General features: G+C 49.1%; 1 protein-coding gene and 3 non-coding genes across 13 annotated transcripts; 3 read left to right on the top strand and 1 right to left on the bottom strand.

The window, feature by feature from the left end:
• Positions 1–1196: 1196 nt before the first annotated feature.
• Positions 1197–11500, bottom strand: TRIM41 (tripartite motif containing 41). 10 transcript variants are annotated; one of them, XM_045189065.2, is made up of 9 exons: positions 9944–11500; positions 9083–9139; positions 6055–6150; positions 4091–4354; positions 3530–3552; positions 3204–3331; positions 2597–2778; positions 1954–2015; positions 1197–1607 (listed from the first exon to the last, which is right to left on the bottom strand). In XM_045189065.2, exons 1-9 carry the CDS (start codon positions 10751–10753, stop codon positions 1592–1594), a joined length of 1638 nt encoding a protein of 545 aa, XP_045045000.1. In that variant the 5' UTR covers positions 10754–11500; the 3' UTR covers positions 1197–1591. The 10 variants fall into 10 exon arrangements, 5 of the variants coding, with proteins under 5 accessions (XP_045045000.1, XP_045044997.2, XP_045044998.2 ...); XR_008425401.1 differs by lacking the exon at positions 9083–9139 and having other exon boundaries at positions 2145–2778; positions 4091–4321; XM_045189062.2 differs by having other exon boundaries at positions 1197–2015.
• A 1472-nt stretch (positions 11501–12972) lies between these two features.
• Positions 12973–13045, top strand: TRNAV-CAC (transfer RNA valine (anticodon CAC)). Its single transcript has one exon. It is a non-coding gene; the product is annotated as a tRNA-Val (tRNA).
• Positions 13046–13438: 393 nt separating this feature from the next.
• TRNAK-CUU (transfer RNA lysine (anticodon CUU)) lies at positions 13439–13511 on the top strand. Its single transcript has one exon. It is a non-coding gene; the product is annotated as a tRNA-Lys (tRNA).
• Positions 13512–16869: 3358 nt separating this feature from the next.
• On the top strand, positions 16870–16942 carry TRNAV-AAC (transfer RNA valine (anticodon AAC)). The gene has a single exon. It is a non-coding gene; the product is annotated as a tRNA-Val (tRNA).
• Positions 16943–18784: the final 1842 nt, after the last annotated feature.

Here is an 18784-nt window from a genome sequence, read left to right as displayed (position 1 = left end):
CCTTAAGCCTGAAGAGATTGTTCAGTGAATGGGACTGATTATTCACACTGGTTACCATCATTTTAAAATTAGCAGAGCCCTGGCTGGTGTGGCTCAGTGGATTGAGCACCTGCCTGGGCATCAAAGGGTCACCAGTTCAATTCCTGGTCTAGGGCCCATACCTGGGTTACAGGCCATGTTCCTGGCTAGGGGTACGCAAGAGGCAACCACACATTGATGTTTCTCTCCCTCTCTTCCTCTCTAAAAAATAGATCTTTTTTTAAAATGAAATTAGCAGAATCCTCAGGTACAACTCTCTTAACACCTAAGAAATTGAACAAAGATGCAGTATGTTACTCCTCTAAAAAGACTAATGCAGAAAACTTACGGAATTCAACAGGTTAAGACGAGTATATACCCGACATCAAATTTGGTCATCTTGTTAAAATGGAGTTTTTTTAATTAAGGCAGGGCAACTCACCCGAACAGTTGTTGCTTAATAATCCCTTGCATTTCACTCCTTCCACAATTGGAGATTAAAAATGTATAGAGCCCTGGCTTGAGTGCCTTGGTTGGTATGTCTGTCAGTAACCAAAAGGTGGGTTTGATCTCCAGCCCAGGTGTACAGGGGAAGCAACTGATAAATGTTTGTCTTTCTCCCTCTAAAAGCAGTGAGGAAAAGTGTCCTCAGGATTTTCTAAACATTTGTGGAGTGATCCAGTTGTATGCATAATCACAGAGCTAGGTAAATGACAGCATGTTGAAGTAGCCTGTACAGTAGCCTGACCTATTTCCTCCTTGACTAATGGTAAGGAGGCATCTCTGGCTTTAGATCCAACTTTATGGGGCTCCAAATAATTCACTTACAAAACCTTTGGAAATGTGCTCTAGATTCTGGGCCTGAGAGCCACAGGTGTGGAGATTATCGGGGAAACCATTGTCCCAAAGCCTTAGAGCAGTAGGATAGGAGTCAGAATGAAGTCAAGTACAATATGAAGAGTGCCTATAAAACAGGATATACAAGTGGGGAGGAAAGGTAGGATTTATACCCCCATCTCTTGAGAGCAGGGTCTCATGCCTAACAGCACTAGTCAGATGTGACAAGATGTAATTAACCACCTCAATTTAGTGGAGGGCTGGGTTACTGTGGAAGAAATGAAATGGCTTCTAGGTTGTATCTTCAGATTGGGTTCATCTAAAGGAATGGACTACACAAAAGCAGCAAATAAAACTTTTTATTTCCACAACACAACCCAACTTCCCTTTTCCCCAGGAACATAAATTGACCTGGGCCATCAAAGCACAGGACAAAAGCTGGTAAGTGACAAGGCAAAGGGTTACTAGAAAAATAGATTATACCCAAGGCTCTCCTCATGGGGACCCAAACCCTGGTCCCCAGGCTCCCCATCAGGGCTCATCAAATGGAACTAAAGACATGAAGATGATGGAGAATGACAAAAGGAACTACTGAACAAAGGGGAAAGGAGCCCGGCAGTGAAAGGGGTAGGGTGAGCTTTGCTCCTACATGAAGTGCTGGAAAAAATGGGGAGAAAATAATTTATTGGGAGATGTAGTTTCAATCATGTCGACCATTCCAGATCTCTCATTGAAGCTAAATTCTGGCCAGTCTATGGAGGTAGAAATCGGGGAATGGAAGAAAATTTAGAATCCCTCCTTCCCCCAGAGAGTAGATGGTTCTTTATTATCCAGCTCTACCCTTAGTCCAGCCTGCCTCCCCCCAGAAAGCTACCAAATCCCTTAGCTAAAACTTGCATCAGAAAATGTAATTGGAATGGGGGTAGTCATGAGTCTTGCCCAAATCCTCCAGCCTGGGAACTGACATGAAGGTTGAAAAGCAGGGGTGGGGAAAGGGAAGTTAATAAAATTAAATATCCCCTCCCCTACTCAAATTCAGGCCCTGGGCATACAGAGGGAGGGAAGACCAAGCAGCTGTTATCAGGGACCCATGCAAACCTGTTGGACAGATAGTAGGTGAGAGGAGGCCGAGCTGGAGGCCAGAAGGGTTCGTTAGGCTCCTAGAGGGAGAAGAGCAGGGTTCTGGGGTCAAGGAAGAGTAGGAAGCAATGCAGTAACAGTTTTGGGAGCCTTTGAGCCCCCAAACTTACGGGCCACCCTCCACCACCACCCGCCCCACCAGTGCTGACCAGAGGGGCCCCTGCGGGTGGCAGGCTGATCAAGGGCACAGCTTGATGCGGGTGCCCTTGGAGAGCACCCGGAAGAAGGGGAAGACACGCTCGCCCAGGAAGGCAGCTGAGAAGGTATGCACATGGGCCAGAGTCTCGGCATTGTAGAAGCCCAGGCGCCCAGCCTCGTAGTCCAGGTACACGCCAAAGCGCCGTGGCTTCTCACTTGGGCTCAGCAGTGTCTGCTCCGTTGAGCTCTGTGCCTGATAACGTTTGCCATTGGTGCCCACACACCACACTTCCCGCTGGAGCAGGGGCTGCTGGGGTAGGTGGAGCCGGCGGCGGCGATGGTGATGGCGTGAGGAAGAGCTGGCATCCCCGATGCCCATGGAGGAACCCCCAGAACCCACCTTCTCCTTATGGTGGGTTGATTCACGGGCAGCACCCACCGCCCAACCCCGCCGCCCACCCACCTCTACCTCCCAGTAGTGCCGGCCAGAGCGGAAGCCCTGGGCCCCCAGTACGCAGCAGTCAGCTGAAAAGCGCTTGGAATGGTCAGCAACCTCCTGCCGCCGCTCTGCCAGGCGGACACCCCGGCGGTCAGGAGACAGCATCAGGGCCGGGTGAGCCGTGTCGGGGTCCAGCGTCAGGTCCACTTGGGAGGGGGGAGGACAAATACGCCAGGGATCGGCCCACTGTTCCCCATGATTAGCCAATGCCAAGGTTCGGCCGCTTCTAATGCCCTTCCCCCCACTTCACCTCCCCAACCCCCAGCTGTCCTCAGTTCCCCACCGTTCCTAGAGGCCAGGCTCAGGTTCCTAGGGGTTCCACCTCTCTCCCCACTCTTGATCCAGAACACTGGACAGGTCTTCCCTCTGGCCCTGGCTCTTCTTGCCAGCCCTCACCCCCAATACCTACCTGGGCTAGGAAAGAAGTCTTGGCTTGTAGCCCCGGATGGCCTACCTGCTGCCTGCTCCATCTCTGCCCCCATTCTTCCCCTGGGGCCCATCTTCCCTCAGAACCCAATCTCAGGTCTGTGAAGGGAAAGGCAAAGGAAGGTCGTCCAGGTGACCTCCCTACCTCGAGCAGCCTGACAGAACATCCGGCTCATTTTCCTCACGATGGCGTCTGTCAGGAAGTCATGGCTATGGGGTTGACACGGGTCAGGGGACCAGATCTCTGGGGGCTGCAGCTGTACCTCTTCACACCTGGAGGAAGGGGACCAGGCAGGGGGTGGGACCATGATATTCCCAGAGGGAAGAACAGAAGCTGAGGGGAAGGAGAGAAGGATACAGGAGGCAGAAATGCGGGTCCTGGGCAAGGAAGGAGGAGCAGGACAGCCAAAAGAGGTGGGGATGGGGAACCAGATGCCACTGGGTCACAAAGGATAAAGGGTGGGAACACACCTATTGAAAGTCTCCTTGATGTCCTGGGAATAACAAACACAAAGAAGGAGAGGGAGAAAGAGACAAAGAGAGAGTCAGCTGTGCAGGGATGGGTCCTTTCTCCCAGTCTGATTCCAGCCAGAGAAAGACTGAACTTAAACAGGGAGTGAGAAAAAGCACCTCAGGACCCTCAGTAAACACGCATCCATCTCAATCATCCCTGTGCCTCGGCACACCTAACTCATCTCATCTTGCTGTGAGCCCAGGAATAGAATTTTCAACTCCAATAAAATAATTTTCACAATATGACTTGGTCATCTTTTTCAGGATGTCACCGTCAAAAATTCTTCCCTCTATTCTCATTTGAGACCCTCCTTCTACAACTGAATCTTCTTTTTCATTGGGTATGGTCACACATACACACCACAATCGACAGTAACACATATCTTCCGCCACAGGTGAAATCCCTGTGTGTTCCTCCCACTGAGAAAAGGAAGCCATGGACAAGGTGTTTGGAAAGCAATGCCTGACAAAGCAAACACGGGGTGCTCGGGAGCAGACAGGGAAGGGGGCACTGCTCACCTGGAGCAGCCGCAGGCCCCCTTGCTGGCTCCGCTCTTGGGCCTCAGCCAGCAGGCAGCTCAGCTGGGCCGCCTGCTCTGCCAGACGGCTGGCCGCTGCTCCTGCCCGCCCCAGCTGGGCTTCGTGCATCTCTCGAAGGCGCCGCTCCAGCCCTGCCTGCTCTTCAGCAAGAAACCTTGTCAGCCGCCCAAACTCTGAGGCCACAGCTGCCAGCTCTGACTTCATCTGGCTCTGGGATGATGCAAAGGGGATGGTGGATACCACCTCAACACACAGAAACATAAACCCCCAGTTTTGCAACTGCTGCCCCTCAGTCCAAGACAAAGGAGCCCTACATCCCAAATGGAAAGAGGTACCTGTCCCCTTCCCCACCTCCCGGCCTTATGAGGCATCACTCCCCCACCCCCAGCACACTGGTCCAAAACTCATCCACCTCTGCCTGCAATACTCATCTCTACCTTGGCTACCTAACTTGTCTCACTCTTCAGGTCTAAGCTTAAATAATCCCTGAGAAAAGCCTTCCCTCCCCTCCAGATCTAAATCAGGACCACCCCCATAAATATCACAATGTCTCCTCATGGCATATTTCTCAATTTGAAATGTTAACTTTACACTGGAGTACCCTGTAATATTCTGCCCCCCAACTGCACTGTAAACTCGGATGCCACAGGATCCTTGGACCCTGGCACAGTGCCCAACACAGAATTGGTGCTTGGTAAGAATTTCTTGGAATGAATAAACAGAAAGTTCAGGAATCAAGATATGAAGTTAGGGTCCTGACTATCACACTCGTGACCTTGGGGAAGTCACCCAACCGGGAATCGGCAAACGTTTTCTGTAAAGGGACAGATAATATTTCATGCTTTAAGGGCCAAGAGGCAAAATCAAGGAGATTATTATGTAGGTACTTCTATTATAATAACAGAAAACATCTGTCCACACCCATCCCATTTGCCTGGACTGGGCAATCCCAAATGGTGGGCACACTTTTTGTCCATGTATCAGCTGGTGACATTCTTGGGACAGAGTGACAGGCCAGGGTTGGGAGGGAAGTCCTGATCGGCCAAGTGGGTGAAGTAAAAAGTCAGTTTCTCCCTCTGTCCCAGTGACACACAGATCCTTACACTTTATCTGCACACCAGGGACCCCAAGTCTCAATTTTGGCAGCTGGCTCGAGGCAAGATGACTCCCCAACTCCCAGACCCAGATACCACCACTCAGTGCCAGGCAGCTGCCAGCAGAAGAAGACCCTGAAGTGTAGGTGGCAATAAGCACAAGCCCTGGGAATTGCTAAGGCCCAGCCACTGGCCAGGGGGCAGGCACAGAAGAGCTAGGGAAAGAGGTCTGATAGGAGGGATGCCCTGCACTTGGTCTCTGAAGCTCAGCACCAGGCCATTCCAGGGCCTGGTGGCCTTACAAAAACAGATAGGGGATGATGGGTGGGAATTGAGGAAACAGTATCTAAAAATACTCCTTGGGGAGAGGTGAACAATAGTGGAAACAAGGCTGAGAAACACTGGACTAGAAGATACTATGTCTCTACAATTCTAACATTCACTAATTGCTCCCCTCCATTAGGTACCCTGGCCCCTCTCTTGCTCCGAGCTGCTCTGCCCACCACCTGCCATCTACCCTGGGATCTGGGGCTTCTCTGATGGCTGCTGTATGGATTTTGCCTTGCCCCCTTCTGCTCTCTGCTATCCAGCATGGTGGGGACAGTGTGGTGGGACACTGGCTCTGGGGTGAGGTGGCCTAACCTCTCCAAGCTAGGCCTCTCACCCCCATTTTAGAACCTGGGAATGCCTCTCTCTCCTCAGGACTCTGGGAGGGTGTCTGTCTACTTCTCTCCCAGGCCTCAGCTGCCCCTCTTCAGCAGATCTAGTCACCATTTGTGAGAGTGGGCAGCCCATCTTCCCTGCCCTGACCACAGCCCCAGTCAGCCCCTGTCAAGGACATCCACCCACCTTTAGCTCTGTCACCCGCCTCTCCTCCTTGGCTTTCATCTTCTGCACAGCCTCCAGCTGCTTCCTTAGAGGTTCCACATGCCCCTGCAGTTTGGCCTGAGGGAATAGTAAAAGGAAGGCTAAAGGCCTGGGCTGGGAGAGGAACCTGGTCTCAGAACCACCTCGCCCCTCCTCCCTGCAGTGGGTTGGGTCTCAAAGCCTGATCAGCACCGCAGTTATCAAATGAGCAGCCCATTCCCTTCCTTCTCTGCAGATGCCGACAAAGGCTCCAACCCTCCACCTGCACTTCTGTCCACAGCCCTGGATGTGTTCTCTAAAGGGAGGGTCCTGATGACTAGAGCGCCCCACACTCAGCGGTAGAGTGGGCCTGGCTGGAGCACCTCACCACACAACATCCTTCCACATAAATGTTCCTGCCTATGGTCCCTTCCCCCTCATAAACAATCTTCCTCATAACTTTCATCTGAGTACTTTTCTGATGATTTTCATGTGGTAAAAATCCATCAGTGCTTCTCCACCACTTGGAAAACATGAGGCTCTCACTGCCCCTACATTTCTAGCCTTCCCTCCTGTACCTACCCCTTCCACAGACTTAGTTTTATCCACATAAAACTCCTTGTCTTTTCCTAAGTTTAACTCCATACCTTTATCCATGCTGTTCCCTCTGCCGGGGAATGCCCTTCTCCACTCGGCCCAAGGCATTCTTCCTTTAAAACCCAGCTACCTGACTATGGCCCTCATCCTCCCTTCCCTCAGCTTCCTCTGGCATCCCAAGGAATATGAACACAAGCTTTATAATAGTTCCCAGGCACTGTAATCATTACGAGTGTGCCTGCCTTCCTCAAGACACACAGGGGTTCCTGGGGACAAGGTTGCCAGTTTAATTTGTTTCTCTCTACCCATCTACTTCCTCTCCCACTCAGTCACTTGCTAAATGAAAAGCAAAGTCCCTCTCCTAAAGGGTTATTTTTTTAAAAAGATTTTTAGACAGAAGGGAAGGGAGGGAAAAAGAGAGGGAGAGAAACATCAATGTGTGGTTGCCCGTCACATGTCCCCCACCAGGGGCCTGGCCTACAATCCAGGCATGTGCCTTGAGTGAGAATGGAACTCGTGACCTTTTGGTTTGCAGGCCGGCGCTCATTCCACTGAGCCACACCAGCCAGAGCTCCCCTCCTAAAGTATTAATCTTCACATGAAAATATGCACTTAAGCTCTGTGTTCCAAACATTTGTAGGAGTCTTTTTTCTTTAAAAGGGCTATTAGAGACACCAGAATGGGTGAAACAAGCCCAAATGATTTGTTAGTTCATTTTTTTGTCTTCTACGTCTGTTTATTTCTCCTTTTCCTGGAGGGGTAACACAAGGCAGAAGATCTCAAGCCTAGACTCCAATCTGATCCCAAATGCAGCCAGGTGACCTGAACCAAGCCATGATTCCAGTTTCCTCATCTGAAAATAAGAACTGTGAGTAATACAACCTACCGCTTGCACAGCACGCTTTGCACAACACCTGGTATGTAGCCGCACATCAGTGGGTGTTATCTAGTATTCCCTGCTTAGGCCTTAGGCTGCCAGTGAGAGTCTGATAATGACCTCTGAACTAAAGAAGTTACTGACCCAGGGTACAAAGGCAGTTGTTGCACAGGTAAGTGGTTGTAGAAAAAAATTACTGTAATAACAAAATTACAAGCAATCTCCAACATAAAAATAGCATAAACTACACAAAATTTTGCCTTTTGATACTACTTTCTACTTTTCTCCAGTAGTGTTAATAATTTCAATTTTATTAATACAGAATTTATGATGCTTAAATTTTCCATTTAATATTTTTCCTAAATTGTTGACAAAAATTCATAAGCAGAAATCCAAATAGAAATCCAACTATTTAAGAGAAATCTTCAAGGACCTTTACCTTTTTTTGGAGCTTTATTTATACATCATCTGTGTATCACCTATTCGATAAAGAAATATTTCTTTAAAACAACACAGTGCCAAGCTAGTTTAGTGTATGTACTTGAATGAAATAAACTACTTGCCTGTAAAACACCCTATAAGTTAGAAAGGCAGTCACTCAAATTAGTTCTATATAATAAAACTTATGCATTGACATTTGCTGATCAGTTAACATCAGATTATTCATAGCAGAGCCCAACTGGATTGGCATTCAATAGACGCGGTTAACACAAATCAAAATCCAGTTTCAGAAACAGTTTGGAAGTCCTGCCAGAGGAGCATGCAGGAGAAAGGGGTGGAATGCCTATGGATATTCCACCCTGGGAACCAGTTAACAAAGTGACTACACATTGTTTGATGGGTACAGTTAACTAGGAACTGAGGGGATATAAAAGGGAAGGACAAGAGGGGCTCACAACCTCCCCTAATAATGCAGGGCCGAAAAGGCAGGTGATACTACCAATGCAGTGAGTGCCATGCTAAGCTGGGCTGTCTAAAGATACTCTCCTCGTCACTGATTCAGAATCTCTAGGGGTAAGGCTCACTTTTCTTTTGAAGACCTCCACTAACAACCTGGCTAATCTGCCAGGTTTGAGGATCACTACATGAAAGGAATAGTTACCCTGTCATGAGAGGATATTGGTTTGTTTTAGCTATACCACAGCTCTAGATACATTATTCTGAAATTGGGGAAATGATAATATCTACACGAGGTTACTGTAGGAATCGGGAGGTGTGAAAACACAAGGCACAGAACAAAAAAGCACTGTGCCGATCACGTAGATGCTATCTTCCCCCTTCCCTGTCCCATTGCTGCAAACACACCCAGGCCTTCGCTAAGCCATGACATTCGTGCTGGCGGTCTCGCAGCCAGCTCTCCTGTACCTAGGTCTAAACAGTCAGGGTAAGAAGTAGGGGGCAAGATATTAACAAAAATATAATCAGGCTCCAAGATGAAGTCGTATGTCAGAAAAGTCAAACAAACAGACATCCAAATAGTGGTGACCTTGTTAACAGTATAGACCAGGGGTGGGGAGACGGGGTGGGGGGGAGGTCATAACCAAGTCCATCACTTACTAGTAGCTGTGTGGCCCTGTGTATATTACTTAAATCTCTCTGACTCTGTTTCCCGATCTGTAAAATGGGAATAGAAACCATATCAAACTCACAAGGTTGTTCTGAGTTTTAAATGAGACAGTCCATGAAAATTGCTTAGTACATTGCCTGGGGTTCGTAGTATACATTCAATAAATATTAACTTTTAGTCCTGGAGATAATAAAGTTCAAAGACATTCAGAGATTTGCCCCAAGTAACCAAGAGTAGAGCCAGGACTACTGACTTAAAAGTCTCTCCCTTTTTTCTGAATTCCCAGGAAAGGTAAGAAGTTCTGGCCAGTACATCAGAATGACGCAGATCCAGCAAAAGTCCTGGGGGAGAACAAAGCCGTATCATGGGGTGGGTGGGGAACCCATTAGAAGGCAAGTGCAGAGCATCTGAGTCAGACACACTAGGAGTCATTTGCATGCACCTGATCCTCAGAGCCCTTTCCTGTTCTTTGAGGCCCCAAGTTCTTGCCATCTCTAGGGGTCTCTGTTAAGAACAGACTTAAGATCACCCAAAGGAAAATGAGACTAGTGGTAAAGACCTAGGGGCCTCTCACCTGCACTCTTACAGACAGTGGAACTGGGAAACACCAGTGGCTTCTCCCCAGGAGACACTGCCCAGTCACCAGCTTTGCCCAACTTCCTTTAGGGAGCCAGTCTTCTCTGGTCTTCACTGTGTCTGTGTACAGGATCCTTCTCTCTAACCCTTGGTGCCAGTAAGTGCTTAGATGAGGAGAATCAGCTCACCAGTACATGAGGTTCTTTGGGGAGAAGACATTTCCTTTTCCCAGCTCCACTTCCTCTCCTCCCCACTAAACTCCCATCTTCTCTCACCTTGTACTCCTGCACCACCTCCTCCAATGGCACCACGCTGTGCTGTTTGTGGCTCCTGGATTCTCGACACACCACACAGATGGCCTCTTCATCCACCTCACAGAAGAGCTTCAGAGCTTCTTGGTGTTTGGGACAAATGCCCTGCTCATTCCCACGGCTCCCCCGACCGGGTGCTGGATGCATCTGCCTTATCACCTGGACCATGTTGGCTAGCTGCAGGTTGGGGCGGAAGCTCCGCCTGGGAAAGCTCTTTCGGCACTGGGGGCAGGTGAAGCACCTCCGAGGGGCTGGAGGCGGGGGCAGTGACGTAACAGGGTCTAGCTCCTCTTCCTCATCCTCCTCCAGCACTTCTTCCTCCTCCTCGTCCTCCCCCCTTAGGTCCTCCTCCATGTCCCCCAAGTAGTAGTCCAGGTCTTCTTCCTCATCCTCCTCCTCCCACACATAGTCCATGTTGTCCCAGTTGGACCCACCCATGCCACCGGTCCAGAACACACCTTCCTCTTCCTCCTCGACCTCTTCCTCCAAGTCGCCCTCATAGTCTTCATCCCTCATGGGAGTGTCCCAGCCCCCACCGGCCCCCACAGCCTCCACTTCCTCCTCTTCGCCGTCCTCCTCCTCTTCCTCCTCCCGGTCTAAGTCGTCCCTGTCCTCCTCATCCTCCCCTCCCCACAACTGGGTTACACACACTCGGCAGAAGTTGTGCCCGCAGCCGATGGACACGGGGTCCGTGAAGTAATCGAGGCAGATGGCGCACACCGCCTCTTCCTGAAGGGTCTGCACAGGGTTGGGTGCCATGGCAACGGCAGCCATCTTAGTGTCCACTCAGCCAGTGTAGATGGTTGGGGGGGGCAGGGGGGGGTCTTTCCTCTCAGACGCCCTGACGACCCGGCCCCACCCCCAGCCCTGCCTCTCCACACCTCGCCTCTAGCGCAGCCAGAGAAATGTCCTCCCGACAACCCACCCCTTAACAGTGTCCTACTCCCAGACGACAATTGTGTCTCTGCGAGGGGAGAGGACACAGCTGAGCGCTACCGCCGAGTCCCTCAGGTGGCCCTGAGTGCAAATCTGCCCCAACGCTCCCTGGGCCTCCTCATACGGCCCCCTCCCCTTATCACTTCCTGGCTCCGCCTCCTCACTTCCGGTCTTCCTCAACACTTCCGGTGCCTACAAGCCACCCAACCTAGTGTTTCTTCCTCGGTCCCGCAACGCTCCCTTCTTCCCGCCCCGGGCCGGGCAACAGGAAGCGACGAGGAGACGCTCTAGCATCCACTCGGGTGCAGGGAGGGATAACTTGAACGATAGAGGCCCACATCTCTGTGGTGCGGGGGAGCAAGAAACACAGACAAAACAGAAGGACCGGCTACGCCCTTCCTCCGCCAAGGGGGATAAACTTCGGGAAACAGCGGAAGCTTTTGCGGTCGTCCGCTGTCGGTGCTATGACCGCATCGGGCAGTCGCCATCCTTCCACCGGACACAGGACTGCAGCCAAGACCCCACGGCTGACAACGGAAGCGGAGGGGCGGGTCTCGGTGAGCGCCCTGAAGTATTTCCGGTCCTTCTAGGCAGAGGACTTTGTTGTTTGAGGACTTGGAGCTTCTCTCGGTGACCGTCAGGGGCCGGTGCCGTATTAGAAGAACTGTCGCATTAGAAGAACTGTCCTAACTGCACATCAGCAAAGGGATAGTGGCAAGACATTACATGCACATTCACATAGTGGAACACTCCAGCTGTAAAAAGGAATCCTCTTCAAGATGTATTAAGTGAAAAAAGCAAGGTACTAACTGTATAGAGTGCACTGCCATCTGTAAAAAAGGAAGAGGGGGAGGATGTTAAATTATTTGATATTTTTATAGTCCTGTGGTTACTCATATAAAATAAGGATTATAGTTTCTATTATCCTTAATAAATTGTGAAATTAGAGTTGTTATGCAAAGCGATAGAATGTTGCTTAGCACATAGCGAGATAATGTGATTTAGCTACCCGTTATCATCATCGTCGTTGCCTGTCTCTGGAAGAATAGTAGCAGAGGTTCTCTGGGAGTGCGGAGGGTCCAAGATAGGAAGGATACATTTTCGTATATGTCGTTCTGTATCTTTTGAATTTGGAACCAAATAAATGGATTACCTTAAAGACAAAAACAAAAAACAAAAACCCATAAACCCAAACACCTTTTATCTCTAAATGCCATTGATTCATGCATCCATTCATCACTTTCCGGGCTGTGCAATACTCCTGCTCTGCAGCCAAAATACCTCGAGGTCTGTGTTCATGGGGTCGCAGTGTCAAAGGAGGGACTCATAATGGGTTTGTGGTACTGATTTTACTTGAGAGAATCCTATCGGGATGTAGAACAGTATTAGGAAAGAGGGCATTATGAACATCTGTGTCACAGGTGGCAAAAACAAAGCCAGCGGGCTGAAACCTCCACCTGGTTTTATCCCTCCGGACACCTTGTTCCCCCCCTCCCCCACACAAGTGGTGAGCTCCTTGCCCCTAGTTTTGGAGTAGTTACATATATACAGTCCTAAAATTACATTCGGCCCTTTGAAGGCAACTGTGAGGCTGATGTGGCCCCTGGTAAAAATGAGTTTGACATCCCTGATCTATGTCAAATAGATTATTTGTGCAAGAGAAATAATACCTGATGCTTTTTAAAATTGTGTTCTTTAATTTTTTAAAAAGACTGCGGAGAAAGATACAGGACCGTAATTCGTGTACAGAATCCCCAGTGAGTGCCGGCCTTGCGTGATGTCAGGGCAGGGCACGCATAATTTTACCCCACCCTATGGGGAAACTCCAAGTGGACCTGTGCGTCCTAAGAGGATGGTGCCAAAACTATGAATCCTCATGGGTGGACTATATTAGACCATTCCAGGAGCTGCGAGTCCTGCTGTGGCATAAAAGTGCGACCACAAGACCCGAACCAGAATTCACCTGAACCAGAGGCGGAAGTTGGGCTTCGTTTTAGGACGCCATTCGCGACCATGGGTACATTCAGGGAGGTGTTAGTCAATAGCCCGGGCCAAGGGTTTCCGTAGTGTAGTGGTTATCACGTTCGCCTCACACGCGAAAGGTCCCCGGTTCGAAACCGGGCGGAAACATACTTTTGATCTGTTTTCCAGATCTTCTGTCACTTCATCCCATTATCTAGAGGACAGGTGGTTGTCACATGGAAGGAAGGTCCGTGTGCACGTCTTCTCTATGTCTGTTTGTGGGAGTCTGTGACTGAAGCGGGACCACAGGAGAGTCAGCTCACAGCAGGCTCCCCATGAGTGTTTCTAATGTAAATTCAGTTGTCCAACTGTAGCTAATAATCTTTTGATCTCATAAGCCCACTGGGCTGTGTCTCCCACGTCGAGGAGCCTAGTGCCTAGCACAGAGCTAGGTGCCCAGCAGGTGGTCCATAATACTCGTACAATTGGTCCTCAAACTACATTAGTGTCCCTGCCTCTGAATCTTGATCCCTTGAGACAGAGGAAATTATCTCACTTGTCGCCCGGCTAGCTCAGTCGGTAGAGCATGAGACTCTTAATCTCAGGGTCGTGGGTTCGAGCCCCACGTTGGGCGTGCGGGTGTCTTTTTGGAAACTATTTCGTTCCAAAAGCAACTTTGCACTCTCGGCACCAAAGCCTCCCCAGTTACGTCAGCGCCAGTAGCTGAGCCAAAGACCTCAAATCGGAATACACTCCACACTAAAGCCCGTGCAGGCCTTAGGGATTTGAGCGAGGGTTGGGTGCTAGCGGACAAATTCCAGTGTCTGTCCCTCCAGCGGCTATTACTGAAGTCCGCCTGCCTACGGTCAGCTAGGACCAAGCGCCTTCTGTTTATCAGAAGAGTCGCCCGTGTGTCCCAGACTTGAAGCGCTGGGAGGGTCACGTAGCTGTGATGGGACCCCAGGGCCCCCCCGCCTGGACGTTCATCAGTCTAATTCGTAGCCCAGTGATACGCGAGCACCTTACTAGGTGATAAGAGGTGGAGATTCCGCGTTCTCACCACCACCGCCTGTTTTCCCCTTTGTAACGAGACCCTCATCTTCAGTATATTCTCTTTATGCTCGATTTTAAACGTCACTGTTTTTTTGTGAGATGTTACCCCGCACATTCCAGCCTCCACATATGCCCCCACACGTAAAGGAATGTAGAAATATCCTCTATTTCGGAACACCCTGCCCTAACATGAACATCCTCACATTACGTGTCATGCCACAAAATTTTTCCGTAACTGCAATTGAAATTCATTTCTTTTGTTGACTATTTCCTTGGTCAGCCTATTTTCTATTTTCTGGCTGGAGAAGTCTCCCCACATACACAGCAAACCACAAAAGAAGGCTGCTGGCCATATAAAGCTGGTTTATTAATCTTGCTAAGAAGAATAGCTGAAGGGGGATGGGTTCGGGAGGTGGCATCCTGATGTCCCGTGAGAGCAATTTGCACTGGAATAGGTTAGAGTTTGTAACATAGGCAGAGTTGCTAGTTCAGTCCTCTTTCATGTGTCTCTGGGGAGTTACTGTAGCTCTGGTCTTATCTTGCAACATATGGGTCAAAAAACCTAGTGTTGGAGGAGTGTGAACTTTGACATTTCATCTCGCACAAAGTCTTGTGGATTCCATTGCAAATTGTGGGTTCAGGATCATTTTTAAAATTTTTTACCACCTTCACTGGGACTGTAAAACATTCCTTTATAAAAGGTGACTTTTTAATGAAAGAGAAACCATGGTAGACAAGGTTCTCTTCCCTGTCTTCCAATAATCTGAATATTCCAGGAGTTTTTTTACTACAATTCCAGCTTCTCTCCCCTCTCCACTCCTTCCACGGCAGCCCCTCCTGCTGGCCCGGTCTGAAATGCTCCCCTCCAAGTAAGTGACCCACACTACTCTTGGCACAAAGGAATCAGATTCATCAGGTCAGATGTTCAGCAAAAGCATAGGATCCTGGCGGGATCTTTGGTCTTCATACTGAGTGGTGATGATAGGGCACAGAGGCAGAGGGACTCACTCTGATTTCCATTTAAGAGTGATCCTTCAGAAATGATGGGTAGGAGGTATGAGGGGAGTGTGGCTGGAAGGATTGCTATAGTCCAGACAAAAGATGGCTGAGGAAGGGGCAATGCAGCAGCCAGTGAAGGAGCTGGATGCATGGTTTGTACCTTGGGCAGTAGAGGGTCTCCTGGGTTTCCCCTTTAGGTGATTTAATAATGGAGTTGCAGAGGAGAGAGAAATACAGAAGTCCTCTTTATCAGTGGTTTTGCTTTCCCTGGTTTCAATTACTCTGGGTCAACCATGGTCCCAAAATATTAAATGAAAAATTCCAGAAATAAACAATTCATAAATTTTAAATTGCTGGCCATTCTGAGTAGCAAGATGAAATCTTATGCCATTACAATCCCATTGGCCCAGTATGTCAATCATCCCTTTGCCCACAGTATCCACATTGTATATGCTACCCAATGTTTGTCAGTTAGTAGCCATCTGGATCATCAGATCAGAATGTCACGGTGTCACAGTGCTTATGTTCAAATAAACCTTATTTTACTTAATAATGGCCCTAACATGCAAGACTACTGGTGCTGGCAATTCGGATATGCCAAATGTATTTTCTATACATTCTTATGTATGTAAAGGAAAAAGCATACTTCTGGTTTCAGGCATCCATTGGGGGCCTTTGAACATATCCTGTGCAAACAAGGGGTACTACTGTAATGAGTTCAGCCTTGAACAGGTTGGGAAATGTCTAAAAGGACATGTCCAAGATACAAGGATCTGAAGCTTGGGGAGAACGGTCATTGCTGAAGCCACAGATGAGGATAAGAGGTTGCATCAAGCTGTGAGCGAGGATCTGACTCTCCAGGAAAGATGGCCTCCAGTAGATGGAAGAAGAGTTGGAAGAGGAGGAAAGCCATCAGAGAAGCTTCCACCAAGGCCAAGGGAGTCGAAATGTGCAAAAAGAGGATCGGAGGTACAGATCGGTAGAATTAAATTATGGTCTACTATGGGAAAGCAGTAAAGCATCCATGGATTGGGTTGTCTGCAGGCTCCTGGTGACTTGAACTAGGCTTGATGAGAGAGAGCTCCCCTCGCCTGCGCTCTGGAGGGTGGCTTCTGGGTCACAGACTCACCAAGGAGTCCTGCTCAGGAGGACTCAGTCTCGATTCCAATTCCTGACTCCCCAGGTCTACAGGAATAAGAGTAATAGATGGGAAAACATTTTGCAATATTAAGCCATCGATACTACTCTTAAATTTGCATATATGTAGATCCACATATAACATGTGTTAAAACATCCCAATTCTGGACATAAAATGCTAGGATCGGTTAGTTTTATTTTTATATAATCATTACATTTTCAAAATTTAATAACACTTTTAGCGTTACTTAGATATCACTGACTTAAAATTGGATATTCATTTCAATTTCCCCTTTTAAAATAGACATTTTACATAATTTATAAGAAATATATAATTATTTTCAAAAGCATGTGTAAAATTATTTTTGCCTCTATAGCTACTTTAATTTACATTTTGACGAAATATATTCAAAACTCATATACTTTGAACGCATTTTGTTTTTTAATTCGTTAGATTGTAACCGTCAATAGAGCACAAATTATGTGAAGATTTAAACACTGCAACTGTCTTCCTAAGAAGAAATATTTCCGAAGCTGCATTTTACTTTCCCTCCTGCGAGGCCACCTGCTTTTGCTCACTTTTTTTTTTTTTTTTTTTTTTAATTACTGGACGCGACTGACTTTATGACCCACTAACGGGTCGCGCTCTGCAGTTCGAAAAAAAATTATTACCTAGGAACAGCGCAGTATTTGTACTCTGGAGCAATATCCTAAGGCTCTGAACTGGCAGGAGGAACCGGAAATCCTGGGTGGCGAACATGATCTAAGCCTTGTAATACTCAAGAAAAAGTAGTTTCTTGTGTGTTTCCGTAGTGTAGTGGTTATCACGTTCGCCTAACACGCGAAAGGTCCCCGGTTCGAAACCGGGCGGAAACAGTGGGTTATTCTCTTGTGTCTTTTTTCCTTTGAGAGATTACTTCTGATCAGTGAATTTGTCTACGTTTGTAATTTGTCATGGGAACGCACATGCACGTCTGCGTAGCACGTCATTGCAGCTTCACCCCTACTCCTATCTTTTCCCAGCCCTCACCAGTTCACTTCAGTGGGGATATTCCCGGCCTCCCTGGGTTTGTGGAGCGAAGAAGCTGGCCGGTGTCATTAGGAATTGCTCTCAAAGGGCTTGCAATCCAGGCCGATAAAAAAGCAACAAAAGGCGGGAATGCCATGCAACGATACATGAAATACGAAAAAGTGGAAGAAGGAATGAGTCGGAAGTGTGGGGCGGAAATGAGTCCAGGGAGAAGATTTTTAGGGGACGGTACGCACGGTCGCAATAACCGCGCCCTGCGGAAATGAGTCCAGGGAGAAGATTTTTAGGGGACGGTACGCACGGTCGCAATAACCGCGCCCTCGACCGCGCGGCGGGCGGCTGCGACCCAGCCTACCATGGCGCGTCCCTCGGAGAAACCCACCAGTCCCGCTCCCGCGAGGCCGAGGAAGCTCGGACGCCCCCCTGCAGGCGAGGAAGGGCGGGGCTCAAGAAATGGGGGTGGGTCCAGGGAAATGAAGGGGGGGGGACGCTGAAGGGAAAGAGACGGGGCACCGTGTGAAATGCCTGTCTGAATGCACTGCACGGCGGGCAAAGCCTGCCGCCGCCCCGCGCCGAGGGCCTTCGCAACGTCATCCTCGCGCCGGGAGCGAGCCTGGGCTTCCCTGCCGAACCGCTTTCGCTCCCTGCCCGCTCCCTGCCCGCACCTCCCGGCCCCCGGTCCTCAAGGGGTTGCCCCTGCGGCTCCCTCACGTTTTACCCACCGGTTTGACACGAGTCAGTACGGGTCTCCCACCCCAGGTTTCGGGCTGCCCGAGCATCTCCTGGCCCCCCGGCCCCCCACCGAGCTGAGCACCTCGGTGGCCCCAGGAGGCCAGAACTGTCACTCAGGCCGGTCACTCTCTCCAGGTGGATTTTGATCTGGGCCTCAGCTAACGTGAGTTCTCATCGGCTTCCTTGGGGAGACGGTGAAAGAATTGTTGTATCCACTGACGCGAGAAACATGTTCGGAGACTTTTAGGACTTTTTCATAGATGTTACTTTAATGGCCAACTCTTTTAACCTGCGCAGGGGCGGACTCTCAATGTGTCCCGGAGACAGTGCTCAGAAGTGCTGCAGATGAGAGGCGCGCCTAGCGTTTACAGCCTATCAGTTTTATAGCCGCGAGCAAGCAAGCGTAGGCACAGAAGCAGATGTGGCGGTTAGCGATTGGCTATGATTTCTTGGCACACTCAGGGTTGTTCACCAGGGCAGGGGAGTGGAAAATTTCAAACTTGAGTATTCTAGTGCAAGGCAGTTTCTCTTGGGTGAGCGTCTTAACCGCCAGCATTGACTAACTGGGCGGGGGTGGTTTCTCTATGTTCACAAGAATAAAATGTTCTCTTAACTGTTGTTGCAACATTCCCTACTTCTGTTGTGAGACTGAATCAAACCCTTGATTCAAACTATTCATCTTCGAGGGGAAGGACGGTGTAAGGCTGAGACAGAACCATCAACTTAACTGTGGCTATGCGATAAATGCTAAGAGCTTATTTAGGTCCTAGGGTTAGAGCTAATAGGAATATCAGTAGACTACCCCTATTGTTGCTATTATGGGAACAAGTAAGGGCACTCTCTTTACCCACCTGGGTTCTTGCCCGGCGCTTCTTAGCAGGAAGTCAGGATTTCCTCCATACAGGTACACTTGGGGAATGATGGAAGCACTAACACACAGTTCAGGTCTACTAGTG

This window comes from Desmodus rotundus, chromosome 10, assembly GCF_022682495.2.
Source record: "Desmodus rotundus isolate HL8 chromosome 10, HLdesRot8A.1, whole genome shotgun sequence".
In the NCBI taxonomy this organism is placed as follows: domain Eukaryota; kingdom Metazoa; phylum Chordata; class Mammalia; order Chiroptera; family Phyllostomidae; genus Desmodus; species Desmodus rotundus.
The sequence above is the reverse complement of the archived record's forward strand: the minus strand, read 5'-3'. Positions and strand labels throughout refer to the sequence as shown.